The sequence below is a fragment of the Sminthopsis crassicaudata genome, chromosome 1, assembly GCF_048593235.1.
Source record: "Sminthopsis crassicaudata isolate SCR6 chromosome 1, ASM4859323v1, whole genome shotgun sequence".
Classification (NCBI taxonomy): Eukaryota; Metazoa; Chordata; class Mammalia; order Dasyuromorphia; family Dasyuridae; genus Sminthopsis; species Sminthopsis crassicaudata.
Genome location: NC_133617.1, coordinates 397,700,896 through 397,717,014, shown reverse-complemented (window position 1 = coordinate 397,717,014; position 16,119 = coordinate 397,700,896). Strand labels below are relative to the sequence as shown.

The 16,119-nt window shown below is 37.1% G+C and overlaps 1 protein-coding gene across 1 annotated transcript; it reads right to left on the bottom strand.

The window, feature by feature from the left end:
• Window positions 1-1,270: 1,270 nt before the first annotated feature.
• LOC141549909 (gap junction gamma-1 protein-like) lies at window positions 1,271-3,846 on the bottom strand. The gene is made up of 3 exons (XM_074279962.1): window positions 3,756-3,846; window positions 2,100-3,032; window positions 1,271-1,700 (listed from the first exon to the last, which is right to left on the bottom strand). The coding sequence occupies exons 2-3, from the start codon at window positions 3,001-3,003 to the stop codon at window positions 1,693-1,695; spliced, it is 912 nt and encodes a 303-aa protein (XP_074136063.1). The 5' UTR covers window positions 3,004-3,032; window positions 3,756-3,846; the 3' UTR covers window positions 1,271-1,692.
• Between the last annotated feature and the right edge of the window lie 12,273 nt (window positions 3,847-16,119).

Below are 16,119 nucleotides of genomic sequence, written 5' to 3'. Positions count from 1 at the left end.
CAAGACTATATGATAATCAATTCTGATGGAAGTGGCTCTTTTCAATAATGAGATGATTGAGGCCAATTAGATAGAATGATCTTGTCATGAAGAGTCATCTACACCCAAAGAGAGGACTATGGGAACTGAATGTGTATCCCAACATAGTATTTTTTTTTTTAAGCATTTTCACTTTTTTTTGTTGTTTGCTTGCATTTTGTTTTCTTTCTAATTTTCCCCCTTTTTATCTAATGTTTCCTGTGTAGAATTATGGAAATATGTATAGAAAAACTGCACATATTTGGGATAAATTGCTGATTAAGTCAGTGAATAGGGGGAAAGGAGAGGAAAATTTTGGGAACACAAAATTTTACAATGGTGAATGTTGAAAACTATGCATGTTTTAAAAAAGAAAATGGCCTTGGGACAGAGGGACAGCCTGCTTTCTGATATAACCCTATCTTTACTAATTAATCTTCCCAACTAGATGCTAAGCCAAAATTGTTTCTATGCCACCAAAGGATATATGTGCCAAACCCTAATTTTCGAAATTTTAGTCATTTAGTCAAAGAAAAAGTCCTATACCTGGAATCTCTAGAACTTTTAGAATCAGCAAAATGAATGGGGATAGAATGAATGAAACACATTTTATTAAGTAGGCACAAACCTTAAGCAGCTGGTATTGCAGTGGAGAGTGGGCCTAAAGGTAGGAAGACCAGAATTTCAAAGCTTACCTCAGACACTAGTCATGGGATCCTGGGCAAATCACTTAACCTCTGCCTCAATTTTTTCAACCACAAAATGTACATAATAACTCCTATCTTACAGAGTTTTGATAATATTGTAAAATATTTGTAAAGGCATGATATAAATGTTCATTTTCCTGTAGATGAAGCATCTATATATGCTCTGCTATAGAACCAGAGCCCTTCATTTTTCTAAAGAGGTTGGCTTCTAAGCATGCAGTTCTCGATCTCTGTAGAATTAGCATACTGTAAGAGTTGGCAATAATTTGGAATATTCTGCCCAATATTTGGAGCACTATAAACTGCAAAGTCTCTTCCTCTTTCATATCTGTTTGCATCCAGTGCTCCTTCTCTTTATGGAAAGGACTCTCAGTTTTAAACCAGAACAAAATCTCTCAAAATCCATATGATATGGTCACTTGGGCTTTGAACTGGATTCTAAAAACCTTTGTGACTTTTATGGGATCTCTGATGTTTTTAGGTAGCTTGAAATTTTTAAAAATATAAACTCACATTTCTACCCAGAACAAAGGCAAAGCACAGTATTTAATACAAACAGCTATTTATTGACCCACAAAACTTACAGATTCAACTACCAGAACATACCCAGGAATAGGATAAGTGGCAGAAAAGGCTATCTCTAAGACTGACTGCACTAGCAACTGCTCAAAATCAAGCACCCCCCATCTTTGAACTCTTTTTGTGACCATTGAGGGCCCAGTGAAGGGTCTGGATGGCTTGAAGGAAAAATGGGCATTGGATTATAACAGGTTTCAGGTCCTGAGAAAGTAAGAAGGGACCCCTTACGATCACACTAACAAACTAGCTAATTAAAAATAAAGTATGCAACATAATGCCATTTCCTTTAGATACATTTCCAAATTTCCTCTTCCAGAGTCCAGATGTCAAATTCTTGTCTTCCCAAAATCAGATTGAGTTTGAAATTCATGAATAGTAGATCCAGATTTCACTGATCTGCAAAGGGAAAAACCAATATCAATAATACTGAAAAAGATCATAAAATTAAGAACTGGAAGGAACTTTAGAAATTGCTTAATATATTCTTCTGGTTGGAATGAAAAAACTCAAGTCCTGAGGTTGTGATTTACCAAGTTACATAGATCCTTGGTGAGTCCTGGACTCCTGTTCAACTCTGACCATATATTAAAGCTGATTATTCCCTTCCCTTTTAGAGGTCCCCTCCACCTCCTCTCAATGCCTGCAAAAACTTCCCTTAGGGAGAAAGGAATAGTCTGAGTTGGGAAGAAAACCGGGAAAAAAGAAAGAGCATAAGACTATTAGAAAATAACGGAGGGAGATGAGATGGAATTATAGTGCAATAGAAATTGGGATTTAATTACCCCCCAAAAATACCTGTTTTAGAGAATGGAGGCTCTTTTTCGCTTCCATTATGCAGGTTTTGCTGAGCATATACTCTGTAGGAAGGAGACTGGCCTGCATAGGTAGGCGCGGTGACCAAAGGTGTGCTCATATGCAATGCCATATCCAGGTGCTCCTGGACCAGATTCAGCTGTTTCTGCATCTGCTCCAGTGGGAAATTCTTGGAATGAGAAAGTGGAGCACCGTGCTTTCTACCCTTCTTCAAGCTTCCCAGGCCCAGATGCAACAACTCGATCAGGTTGAGCAGGAGGCAGAGGCCACTGACTGCATACATGACCAGCAGGAAGATGGTCTTCTCCGTGGGACGAGAAACAAAGCAATCCACGGTGTGGGGGCAAGGATCGCGCACGCAGACATAGGAGGGAGGCACCTCCAGGCCATAGAGCAGGTACTGGCCTAGTAGGAAGACCACCTCCAAAGCAGTCCTTATTAGTAACTGCCCAACATAGGCCCCCAGGAGCCCATCCCTGCGGATCCTCCTGCGACCATCGTGGGCTCCATCATCAGCGGACTTCTCGGACTTCTTTTTGAGCATGGGCTCCTCTTCCTCTTCTTGCTTCTGGATCCTCTGGCGCCGGGACAGGTGGTGCACCGCATAGCCCAAGTAAAATATGGTGGGCGCAGTGACCAGGATGATCTGGAACACCCAGAAGCGAACGTGGGAGAGGGGTGCAAAGGCGTCATAGCAAACATTTTGGCAACCCGGTTGCGCTGTATTACAGGAGAAGCCGCTTAACTCGTCCCGGTAAATGGCCTCTCCACCCACCGCCAGCAGCACCAGGCGAAATACAACCAGCACGGACAACCACAGTTTCCCCACCAAGGTAGAATGTTGGGTCACAGCTTCCAGCAACTTCGTCAGGAATGCCCAGCTCATCTTCGATCTTCCTAATTACTGTGAGCGACCTGAGGATCGAGGAGTGAGTGAGGAACCCACCTTTGTTCTGTGACCCCGATTTAGACTGTCCAAATTCAGGGACTCTAAGCTCTGAGTATCCGACCTTCCCGTATCCATGGCTTTTACCCATGAACAAATTCTCTCTGCATTCGCTCCCTCTACCTCTCTGCTCACCTGCTCCCTTTGCTCCAGTTTTTGGATCTTGGGGCTATCCTGAAACTGAATCAGGGAGAAGGGACTGGGAGAAGTAGTCAGAGTGGCCAGCACTAGTAGCCCGTGGCAGAGGGTTCCTATCCCACCGACCCTTAGACTGTATTGGCCCGACCCGGGTAGAGCTGACCGCGGGGTGCAACTCTAGATAAGTGGACAGACGAGTTCCCCGACTGGTAAAGATAAGAATTGTAGTGGCAAGAAAGCAATACTTTCTCAACTCTCAACTCTCTGCAAGGATCTTTAACAGTGGTGCAGTGAATAGTGGCTTTGCCCATCTTTTAGGCTGTTTGAGAAGAGCTCATTCTTCCGATTTCCTTCCCACGTGTCCAGGAAGGCTTTGGGCTGCGGGGGATTCTTCCTTCCCTCCAATACACACACAACACAATTCCTCCCCTCCTTCCAAACACACACACATACACACACACACACACACACACACACACACAATATCTCCCACTCCCATCTTCCCAGAAACAACCCCTCTTCCTCAATTTGATTTTCCCCTGCCCCAGGCTCACCTAAAAAATCCGAGATTCCCAGGAGACAACAGAGAAACAAGCAGGAGGTGACCCGCGGGAAAATTTAAATCCTGGACTGAGAGGCGCTGGGGGTTGGACTGTAGGAGTTTGGGGCAGGGTCTTGCGCGTTGCTCCTCCCTCTCATATTTGGTTTGGATTACTGGAAAAGCAGGGTAAAGAAATCGAGTCAACAAGCTTTTTTCATTTTTTAAAAATGGTATTTTATTTTTCCAAATACATGCAAAGATAGTTTTCAATATTCATATTTGCAAAACCTTGTGTTCCAAATTTTTTCTCCTCTCCTTCTTCCTCCTTCCTCCTCCCTCCTCCCTCCCCAGGATAGCAAGCAATCGATATAGGTTAAACGTGCCCAATTTTTCTAAAGATTTCTCCTTATTCGTTATGCTGAGCAAAAAAACCCAACCAACCAACCAAACAAAAAACAAACTAAAAAACAGAACAAAAGGAAAAAAACAAACAACAATAGCAACAAAAAAAGGTGAAAATACTATGCTTAGATCCACATTCAGTCTACGTAGTTCTCCCTCTGGATGTAGATGGCACTTTCCATCACATGTCTATTGGAATTGAGTTGAATCACCTCATTTCAACAAGCTTTTATTAAGTGACTACTAAGTTCTAATCATTCTAAGTGGAAGGAATACAAAGAAAGACCAAAAAAAAAAAAAAAAAATCGTACTCTCAAAAGAAAAAGAAAAAAACAATGGGGAAGGAAACAGAAACAATTCTGTACTAACAGATTATTACACGCTGATGCCTTTACAAAGCTCAAATTCTGTTATGGAAAGAACTAAGACTAGAGAAGTTCTCTAGAACTCTAGATGAAGCTCCCCTGAAAAGGTTTTGGAATGATTAAGACAGGATCGGCTTGGATGCTTTAGACTGGAAGGAAATTTCTCTTCCCTCCTATTGTTCTCCTATCTTCCTCTCTTTTCTCTTTTTCTCTCTTCATTCTCTCCTCCCTTAATCCTTTCCTCTTCCCCTACTAAGTCTCTTTCTCTTTCTTTTCCCCTTCTCTTCCCATATGAGCTTTTGTCCCTCCTCATAAATTACTTTGGTGTTTTGAAAAAAATTTATAATTTCATCAAATTCACAGAGTGAATATAGTGAATTAGATAAAAATTATGTTTGATATAAAAGGCCCTTCACCTCTTGATCCTAAGGAATATCTCTGCGATCTGGATTAGAGGTCCAATTTTCTTTCAGTTTTCACAGTCTTGGGACACAGTAAACTGGGAAAGTCTGAACGGAAGGATGGGAAAATACAACAAATTTTGATTTCAGAACATGAAAATTCATAAAATAATAAATTTGACTTCTCATTTTCTGTCATATTTGAAATTCTAAGCATGCTTCACCTTCCACCTTAGGCATCCATTCTCTACAAAGATATTCTACCTTTACAGATGGAAATATTCTTTTATTTTTCAGAGTTCCCATTTTATTTAAATTAAATTTCAATTAAAATGAGCAAGTATTTATTTATTTATTTTATTATGACTTTTTATTTACCAGATATATGCATGAGTAATTTTACAACATTGACAATTGACAAACCTTTTGTTCCTATTTTTCCCCTCCTTCCCCCCATCTCCTCCCTCAGATGGCAGGTTGACCAATACATGTTAAATATGTTAAAATATAAATTAAACACAATATATGTATACATGTCCAAACAGTTATTTTGCTCTACAAAAAGAATTGGACTTTGAAATAGTGTACAATTAGCCTGTGAAGGAAATAAAAAATTCAGGCAGACAAAAATAGAGCGATTGGGAATTCTATGTAGTGGTTCATAGTCATCTCCCATTGTTCTTTCGCTGGGCATAACTGGTTCAGTTCATTACTGCTCTATTGGAATTAATTTGGTTCATCTCATTGTTGAAGAGGGCCTTGTCCATCAGAATTGATCATCATATAGTATTGTTGTTGAAGTATACAATGATCTCCTGGTCCTGCTCATTTCACTCAGCATCAATTCATATAAGTCTCTCCAGGCCTTTCTGAAATCATCCTGTTGGTCATTTCTTACAGAATAATAATATTTCATAATATTCATATACCACAATTTATTCAGCCATTTCTCCAATTGATGGGCATCCATTCAGTTTCCAGTTTCTGGCCACTACAAAGTGGGCTGCCACAAACATTCTGTCAGCAAGCTTTTATGAAGTGTCTACTATGATCTAATCTCTGTGCCAAGCACCAGGAATACAAAGAAAGGTTCTCTGGGAGTTCACTACCTAAAGGGTTAACATGTAAATAACTATGTACAAACAAAATGTATTCAGGATAACTTGGAGATTATCTTAGATGGAAAATACTATCTTTAAGGAATATTGAGTTTGGCTTTTTGCAGAAAATGGAAGTTGAGGGCATCCAGAAAAACTAAGTGTCAGAGAGAGAATCCCAAGCATGGGTGACAGCCAGTGAAAATGTCTGGAGTAGGTAGATGGAGTGCTTTGTTTGAGAAATAGAAAGGAGATTCATGTCCCTGAGCAACTAGGTAGTACAGTGGATAGATCATTGGGTTCGAAATAAGCCCTGATTTCAAATCCAACCTTGAACTCTTACTAGCTGTGTGACTCAACTGCAAAATGGGGACATTCTGGAGAAGGAATTGGCAAACCCCTCCAGTATCTTTACCAAGAAAATCTCATGGATGGGGTCATGAAGAATAAGACACATTGAACCAGAAGCATATTTATGGAGGAAAGTAATGTGTAAGACTTAACTATAATGATCTAGGTATAACAAATGCTCAGTGAATAGAGCAAAAATAGAACTGGTTGAAATTAGCAGAGGTAGATCAGCAAGTAAAGTAGATGGAGAAGAAAAAAGGACTTAGGACAGCTTTGAAGGATACTTGTAATTTTTTTTTCATGTCATTGGCAAAGATCCAGTAAGGGACGCTGAGAAGAAATAGTCAGACTGGTAGGACAAGAATCAGATGAGAGCAGTGATCCAAAAACATAAAGAAAAGAAAGTTATCAAGGGGGAAAATGTGATTGACAGTATCAAATATTAAAGGGAAGTCAAGAAGGATAAGAATCAAGAAAAAAACATTAGATTTGATGATAGAGAAATCACTGGTATTGTGCTTTAAGGAATTATGAGAATAGTTTAAAAAACTTTTGGACTTTTATGAACTGATGCAAAGTAAAGTGAGCAGAACTAGAACATTATACCCAGTAACTGCAATATAGTAACAATGATCAACAATGAAAGACTTAATTATTCTAATCAATCCAATGGTGCGAGACAATTTCAAAGGACTCATGCTACAAAGTACTATCCATCTTCAGAAAGAGAAATGATAAACTCTGAATATAAATTGAAGCATTTTTTTTCACTTTCTTTATTGTTCTTGCTTTTTGGTAGAGACAGGTGGTGGAGCAATATGGCTAATATAGAAATGCTTTGCATGGGAAAATTGCTAGGGATTTATTATCACTAATACTAGGCATTATTATTACAACCATGTTATCTCTATTATTTGTCATGTAGCTTGTGATAATAAAATATTTTGTTGAGAAGAAAAAGATCAGTGGCCATTTTGGAAAGAACAGTTTCAGTTGAATGATGAGGTGTATATTATGTGTCAGACACTGTGTATCTATATATAAAATGAAACTGTCCCTGCACCAAGGAACTAGGAGGGTAGGCATAGGCTTAATATGAAGAATATAAGAGAAGGGTAGGGAAGACAGGGACAAGGACATTAAAGGGATAGGGCTGAGATGGATGGGAGTAAGGATTAGGAAGAGAGTTTTGGCTTTGGCAACCTAAAGTTCAGAATCATAAATATTAATCTTGGATATCTACTTTGCTTTTAATTCCTTGTTATCATGAAAAGTATCATTTTTTATTTTTTGTTTTATTGATTTTATCATTATTATGATTATCTTTATTAAATTATATGACTTGATGTGTTGAGAAGCAGGGATATATTTAGAAATTAAGGGATAGCTAGTTGGTGTAGTGGATAGCACACCAGCTCTGCAGTCAGAAGGACCTGAGTTCAAAGGTTACCACTAATACTTAATACTTCCTGGCTGTGAGATCCTGGACAAGTCACTTAACCCCAAATGCCTCAGCAAAAAAATTAAAAAAAAAAATTAACAGGATATAAAAATAATAACTATCAATAAATACAATTTCATTTATAATTAATGTGTGCAATTGTGATCTCAGTGATACACTCTATGGAGATACCAAAGTCATCTCTAGTCTGAAAAACACCTGTACAGAGAGACTTCTAGTACTCAGTAACATCAAGGCCTTGATCATTTTTTGTGCCACATTCTCACTCCTTTCTAGGATTTGGAATTATTTGATTTTTCCTATTTGAAGAAAAGAGGCTGAACAAATGAACTAGATCATCTTCCACTTGTTTTGATATTCTTCACTCTTGACTCCTAGAATTTACACCCTCACCAGGTCAGCCAACTCTCTTACCCCTCTCTTACCCCACTTCTTAATATAAGGACCTGTGCATTTTCTAGTTAGCAGTCATAGAGAAACAATATGTTGTATGTTGTGTTAGGATGGGCACCAGACTTAAAGTCAGAAGACCTAAGTTGAGTCCCTGTTCTGAAACATAAGGAAGGAGTAGGTTCCTCCTTTCTTCCCACCCTGAGAGATGGGATCTCCAAGCAAAGTAGGTGACTATTTGTCAGGTATTTTGTGAGGCATATTGCAGAATGGCTATTTGTCCAGGTATATGTTAGACTTATTATTTATTGAAGTCCTGAAATTTTTCTGTAGGCATGACATAGTAGAGGACTGCCAGCAGAGTTGGGAACACTTGGTTCAAGTATTGCCTTTTGACATACACAACCTGTGTAACTTGGAATTACTTACAACTTCTTAGTCACTGAACCACTGATGAATCTCCTACTCTCTAATACATCTTGTTTGGTTAAGACATAGCCCCACAGAAAGTGTGACTCTTCATTTTAGAAACCCCTCACCAAATGCTCCCTAGTTTCTAAGATGGAGGCCTTTCCATATGGAAAGTTCTCTAAACCAAACAAAATCACAGACCCAGGTCAAAAAACAAATTATAGACAGGGGCATGTAATAAAAAAAAATAAGGTATAAAATTACATATAGGATCAGAGATACCCCATCCTATTCTACCTTTGTACCGTCATCCCTCTCATTCCACATGGATCACCAATCCAAAAGTCTCCTATTCAGGGGTAGGTAATCTATTCAATAATCAATAGCATTTATTTAGTACCTTCTATATTCCAGGCATTATAAGTGATGGAATATAAAGAAAAATAAAAATAGTCCTTGCCCCTTGAAGAGTTTCTAATTTAATAATAGAAGAAAACACACTAAAGGAAGCTGAAAAGTTTGGAGGAGAGAAAGATGAAGAGGAAGAAAGGGGAATGGGGTCACCCACCAATGGTACCCATTAAGGGGGCAAAATTTTCATTAAGTTGAAATCAAAGAAATAGTAAAGAGATAATTTTAAAAGCCTGAGCTCTCCATAAAAGTAGACCTTTGGAGAAGTTCATTGATCAACTCTACATCAATCTAATCATAGAAGAGAGACAACTCAGTGCTGAATGCAGTTGAATATCAAAGCTATATTAATCTCTATAATGATAAGATTTAAGATGATGAGCTTGCCATGGGGAAAGGCATGATGACCCAGGAGTCATGTCAAAGGGAACAATTGAAGGTAAAGTTAAGGAGAAGGAGAAGTCTGAGTCCTTTATAAACAGAATCAGTTCTGTTCTGGAACAAAGCTAAACTGGCTTGATGACATTTAATTTTTTGTATTTGTATCTGATATTTACTTAGAGCTTAATAGTGCTTGTTAACTGAATGATAGCTTAGAGATGTCCCACCTTCTATAAACAGCCAGACCTAAGACCCTACTAACTCCTGTTTGAGGTATTAGGTATGACTATTCACATATAATAGAAGAGTTAGCATTTATAGAATATTTTAAGATTTGCAAAGTAACTCACAAATACCTTACTTTATCCTCACAGCAAACCTGGGAGGTAGAAGAAACCCCTGTTTTACAGATAAGAAACTGAAGAAAATAGGCTGAGTGATTTCCCCAGGATCACATAGCTAGTAAGTATCTGAGGCTAAATTATAGGTCTTCTGGATTCCAGATCTAGTATTCTATACATATCAGCTGCCTCTCCCTTCACTTTTTTCTCAGTGATTGATAATCAAATCAATTTTCCCTTTGTTACTTTGAAGGGAAGACAATTGTAATTGTTGTTTTACACTATTTGCCTAGTTTCTTTGTTTATAAAAAGAGGATAATAATAGCATCTACCTCTCAGAGCCAGGTGAGGATCAAATGAATAACAATTGTAAAGTATGTTAATGTCAGCAATAATAGTAATTATTATTATATTGCATATAATTATGATTACAGTGATAATTATCATATACAATATAATAACTATATTATATGTAATATTAATTATTATTATTATCATAATTTCATCTTATATATTTTCCTCCTTTCTAGTTTCCTCCTGTTTCTCTCCTATCTGTCTGATCAGTACTTTTCATTCTTATTGACTAGTTTTTCATTCATGTGGTGGGGTTCTCTAAAGCTGTCCTGTTTCCTCTTCTCTTTTACCTCCATACTATGGTATCTGACATTCCCATTAGCATTCATGGATCTAGTTATAATCTCTCCACAGATATTTACTAGATCTATATAGCCATCTTTAGTTTCTTTTTTGGGCTCTAATCATCACCCACCTCTTGGATATCTCAAATTAATTGTCATTTTAAATTTAATATTTCCAAAACAGAACTCATTATCTTTCCCTAGAAATCTTTTTTCCCTTCTAAATTTTCAGTTACCGTTTGGGATATTGCCATCTAACTGATATGATCTATGGCATGGGGTTTGGCCCGAGATGATGATAGGTACCAAAAATTGGGGTTTGGTCATGTGAAGAATTCACAGTGGCCATTTTCTTTGGAAAAAGGTAGATTTATTTAGAAGTTATAGACAAAAGAAAGAGATACAATAGACACTAGGAATGGTAAATATGAAAGAGTGGGAGAGCAAATGAAAGATAATTTCCTCAGTGGAACTCAAATTACCCAGTAGAAAGAGAGCACTCCATGAGGCTGGGGTATGCCTTTATATGGCAGGCCAAATCCTGAAAGGGACTTAGCATCCCAGAAGAGTTAGTTAGCTATAAGGAGGAGAAGTAGAGTTGAAAAGCATAATGGAATTAGGGGAGATACCACATAGCATTGGAAAGAAGGATAAAGAGAAAGACACTATTAGGCAGATTGCCGTGGTAGACAGACACAAAGAAGGATAGCAGCAAAGCCTTGGGTCATAAGTTATTTTATAGGGAAAATTTAGCCCGAGGGTCTTGACGTAGCTTGGATTTCTGACTGGATTACCTTTTTAGAGGGTGGGACAATGGAACTAAACTGATCTCTATCAGAGCCTTCTCTCTGCCTGCCTAAGGGATTAATTTTTTTTATCAATTCCTCTGCTAACCACACCTAACAATAAAGACCTCATTACAACTATTCACCTAGATTCTCAACCTCAGTATCATCTTCAATGTCTCACTCTTACTCCACATAACCAACCCATTATTAGTCTTAGCTTTTCTACCTATATAACATCTTTCATATAATTCCACTTCTCTCTACTCACATCACCAAGAATCTCCACTTACCCTAGGGTCACACAGCTAGTTAATGTTAAGTGTCTGAGGCTGGATCTGAATTTAGGTTCTCTTGACTCTAAGGCCAGCCATCAAGTTCCCCAGCATTAGTTTTTAAAATTTTGAGTTCCAGATTCTTTCCCTTACTGCCTCTGACACCCCTTCCCCCATTAAGAAGGTACATGTGAGATTATACAAAACATTTCCATAAGTCTTGTTGCAAAAGAAAACATACACCTCTTATTCCTCCCCTCCCCCCCTCGCCATAACCAAAATAAAAATAAGGATTAAAAAAATGAAGTTTTTAAAAAGTATGCTTCAATCTGCATTCAGACACAATGAGTTCTTTCTCTGGGTTTTTTGAAGGGTATATTAGTCCTTCAAAGTAGTTTTGGATCATTGTATTGTTGAGAATAGCAAAGTCATTCATAGGTGATTATCCTACAATTTAGCTATTACTTTGTACACAGTACATTTCACTTTGCATGAGCTCATGGAAAACTTCTCAGGTTTTTCTGTGAGCATCCTGCTTCTCATTTCTTACAGAATAAAAGTATCCCATCATAATCCCATACCACAGTTTATTCAGCCATTCCCCAATTGATGGACATTCCTTCAAAGTCCATTTCTTTGTCCTGAGAAAACACATGCTATAAATATTTCTTTTGTACATATAGGTCCTTTTCCTTTTTAAAGAAAATCTCTTACCACTACACACCTGTCAGATTGACTAAGATGACAGGAAAAGATAATGACGAATGTTGGTGGAACTGTGGACAGATCCAACTGGAGAGCAATTTGGAACTATGCTCAAAAAGTTATCAAACTGTGCATACCCTTTGATCCAGCAGTGTTTCTATTGAGATCATATCCCAAAGAGATCCTAAAGGAGGGAAAGGGACCCACATGTGGCAGTCCTTTTTGTAGTGGCAAAAAACTGGAAACTGAGTGGATGCCCATCAATTGGAAAATGGCTGAATAAATTGTGGTATGTGAATGTTATGGAATATTATTATTCTGTAAGAAATGATCAGAAGGATGATTTCAGAGAGCCTTGGGGAGGCTTACATGAAGTGATGCTAAGTGAAATGAGCAAAACCAGGAGATCGTTATATACGGCAACAATAAGACTATACAAGGATCAATTATGATGAACATGGCTCTCTTCAACATTGAGATGATTCAAATCAGTTTCAGTTCAAACCAGTTCCAATTGTTCAATAATGAAGAGAATCAGCTACACCCAGAGAGAGAACCATGGGAACAGAGTGTGGAACATAACATAGCATTCTCATCCTCTCTGTTGTTATTTGCTTGCATTTTGTTTTTCACAGTTTTTCTTTTTCTTTCTTCTTGATCTGATTTTTCTTGTGCAACAAGGTAATTGTAGAAATAGGTATCCATATATCGGATCTAACATGTATTTCAATGTAGAAAAAAAAGAAAATCTCTTTTGGAATATATGTCTAGTAGTGGTATTGTTAGGTCAAAGGGTATGCCCTTTGGGCATAGTTCCTAATTGCTCTACAGAGTAGTTGAATCAGGTCACAATTCCATCAATAATACGTCAATGTTTCATTTTGCCCACCTTTCCTCCAACACTTGTCATTTTCCTTTTTTTTCCTTTTCTGGCCTATAAAGCCAATCTAATAGGTAAGTACCTCAAAATTGTTTTAATTTGCATTTCTCCAATCAATAGTAAATTAGAATATATATATATATATATATATATAAAATGGCCATCACTAACTTGATTTGTTCACCTGAAAACATATCTTTTAATCATTTTTCAATTGGAGAATGGGTCTTTTTTTTTTTTTTTTTTTTTTAATAAATTTGTCTCAGTTCCTTATATGTCTGGGAAATGAGGCCTTCATCAGAGGCATTTGCTTCAAAATTCTATTCACTATTGCTAACTGTATTTCGTTGTGTTGCTCCCCCATCTCCAACCCTGCTTTTCCCTGGAATACATTGTCTTCTCTTAGTTTTCTTGTTTTCTTTGGAGACTTGGTTCAAGTCCTATTTTTTTAGGGGAGCCCTTTCCTGATACTACCATCTTCTAATACTTTTCTTTTTTAGATAACATGAAGAAATAGAATATTCTCTCTCTCTCCTTTCACCTAGTCCCTCCTCAAAACTGTTTTACTTCTGCCAACCCCTCCCCCAAGATGTCCTCCCTGCAAGTATCCTCTTTTCCTGGTCCCCTTCCCCTCCTTTAGGGGAATACCCTGTAGGGTGTATCCTTATTGAGTGTATATGTTATTTCCTCTTTCAGCCAATTCTAAAGAGAGAGAGTAAGTTTCACTCACTTCCCTTCCCCTCCCCCTTTCCCCTAGTAAAAGCTTTTACTTGCCTTTTTTATGCAGATAATTTACCCTATTGTACCTCTTGCTTTCCCTTTGCCCAGTACATTCCTCTCATCCCTTAATTTTATTTTTTAAGATATTATCTCTTCATATATTTTAATAGCTTTCTGATTGGTTGCTCTGCTTTATCTCTCCTCAAATATCAAGGTAATTTTTCTCAAGTGTATATTTGACTCGTTCCTTCCCTCCCCCCTTTACTGAACTCCAATAGCTCCCTATTACTATCAGCATCCAATATAAATCCCTCCATTTGGCTTTTAAAGGCATTCACCCTCCTCTTGCTTTCCGGTCTTCTTATATTTTACTTTCCTCAGAATTTTGTGATCGATCTAAAAACTTCCCTGCTTTCCATTTCTCAAATTCTATCTGCTGGTATTGCTTTTCCCTGGAACACATTGTCTTCTCTTAGTTTTCTTGTCTTCTTTGGAGACTTAAGTTCAAGGACTGCTTTTTAGGGGAGCCCTCCATCTTCTAGTATTTTCCTCATTTTAGATAACATGAAGAAGTAGAATTTATATAATTTTTAAACTTTTTAAAATGCTTTACCAATGGTATCTCTTGTTATTCCACCACAAGGTAGAGATATAGATCCTATTTTTGTTTCCATTTTACAGATGAGAAAATTGAGGGATCATAGCTAAGTATCTAAGTTGGTTCTGGATTGAGGTCTATTTGCCTGCAGATCTATCATTCTCTCCTAGTTGCCCTAAGGAAGATTACCTTAAATCAATGCTGAATATTTCTTGTTAAGTATCTAGATATGTTCATGTAGTCTCCCTAATTAAAATATGAATCTTTGAAGGCTGGGAAAGTTTTTATCTTTAGTTATTTACACTGCACATAACTCTATGCTGGTAAAATTTAACAAAATGGTTTACTGACAGACTCCATTACCCTCTCAGTTTTATTTTGTGGAAAGTCTGTTTTGTGTTTCACAGGTTCAGAGCCCCTAGTGATAGAAAAGTATGGGATAGTGAGGTGTGAGACACTTTTGCCTGTAGCCTTACCACAATCTGATGGTATTGAATCAACAATTTTCTTTCTTTCTTGGAGTTGGATGGGGTGAGAAGACATTGAAGGCTAAAGTGGATGGAAATGAGACATTAGGCATGTGGTTTTCCTTTGTGGTTGTTATTTTACTTGACCTTCCCAGAGTAAGTTATCTATTTTCTTCCCTGCCATACAAAAGATCATGCATTTATTCAGTTTTAATTTTCTTTTTTTTATCTTTTTTTTTTTTTACTTATTCACTTTTAGAATTTTTCTAATTTAATAAAATTGCTTACAGTTAAGGAGAGTCTAAGTGAAAGAAGTTATTGATTTGCATGATGTCTATCCAGAAGCCAGAGCTGGGGGAAAGGGAGGGAAGCTACAAATATATATGTATATGAGTCTATGTCTTCAAGGAAGGGAAAGGACAAAAAAAATTTATAATTTGCTGTCTCTGCCTTTAAGGAATTTAAAATCTACCTGGGGAACCCAAATTTATGTACATAATAAAGTCAGTGTATTGTATAAATTTTAATTTTGTTTCATCTCTATTTAATTCAATCTTTTTTGGATTTGGAACTAAGGAGAAAAAGAAAGTATAGAAACCAGGAGAGACCCTGAAATAACAGACAATTTAGGCTTGTAATCAGAAAAAAAAAAACTGCTTAATCAAATTTTCCAAAAGCTAAATGGATTGCCTTCAAAACTAGTAGATTTCCCCTCCTTAGGGGAATAGGTTAAAAAGATGATTCTTTTTCATTTGTGGGCTGATCTAGAACCATTGAGATCCCTTATATTATGGAAGAAATATCTCTGTTCTCAGTTCATGTGGTAGGCAACTGCTTTCAAATATATACTTACTAGCACAGAAATCATGGAGACAGAAACCTAAATTTTATTATTATTCATTCTCAAGTATAGACATGGGCCTCAGAGAAAATCTAAACCTTCATGAAGATTTTGAAAAGACTTCTTTAGGCAAAATTATGTCAGAATTGACAGAGATATAATTATTTTATATATTACAATTTTGTATATTCTTCTTAGGCCATAAAAATTATAGAGAAGATAGGTCCATAATCCTATACTTCCTTCAATACTGTAAAAGTAGAAGTTGAACAAATGTGTATTTGGAAAAATAAAATACTATTGAGAAAAAAAGAAAAACAAAGAAAGATTTAGATTCTTTTTCCCTCCCTCATCTCTTCCCTCCTCAAGATAGAATAGTTCTGTAGTTATATTGTTATAAATTCAACGAAGTTCTTTGTATATTTGATATGAGATCTTTATCCAAGTAACTATAAA

Excerpts from the sequence above, each read along its gene's own strand:
- LOC141549909 (XM_074279962.1), bottom strand. The coding sequence starts at position 3,003 with ATGAGCTGGGCATTCCTGACGAAGTTGCTGGAAGCTGTGACCCAACAT.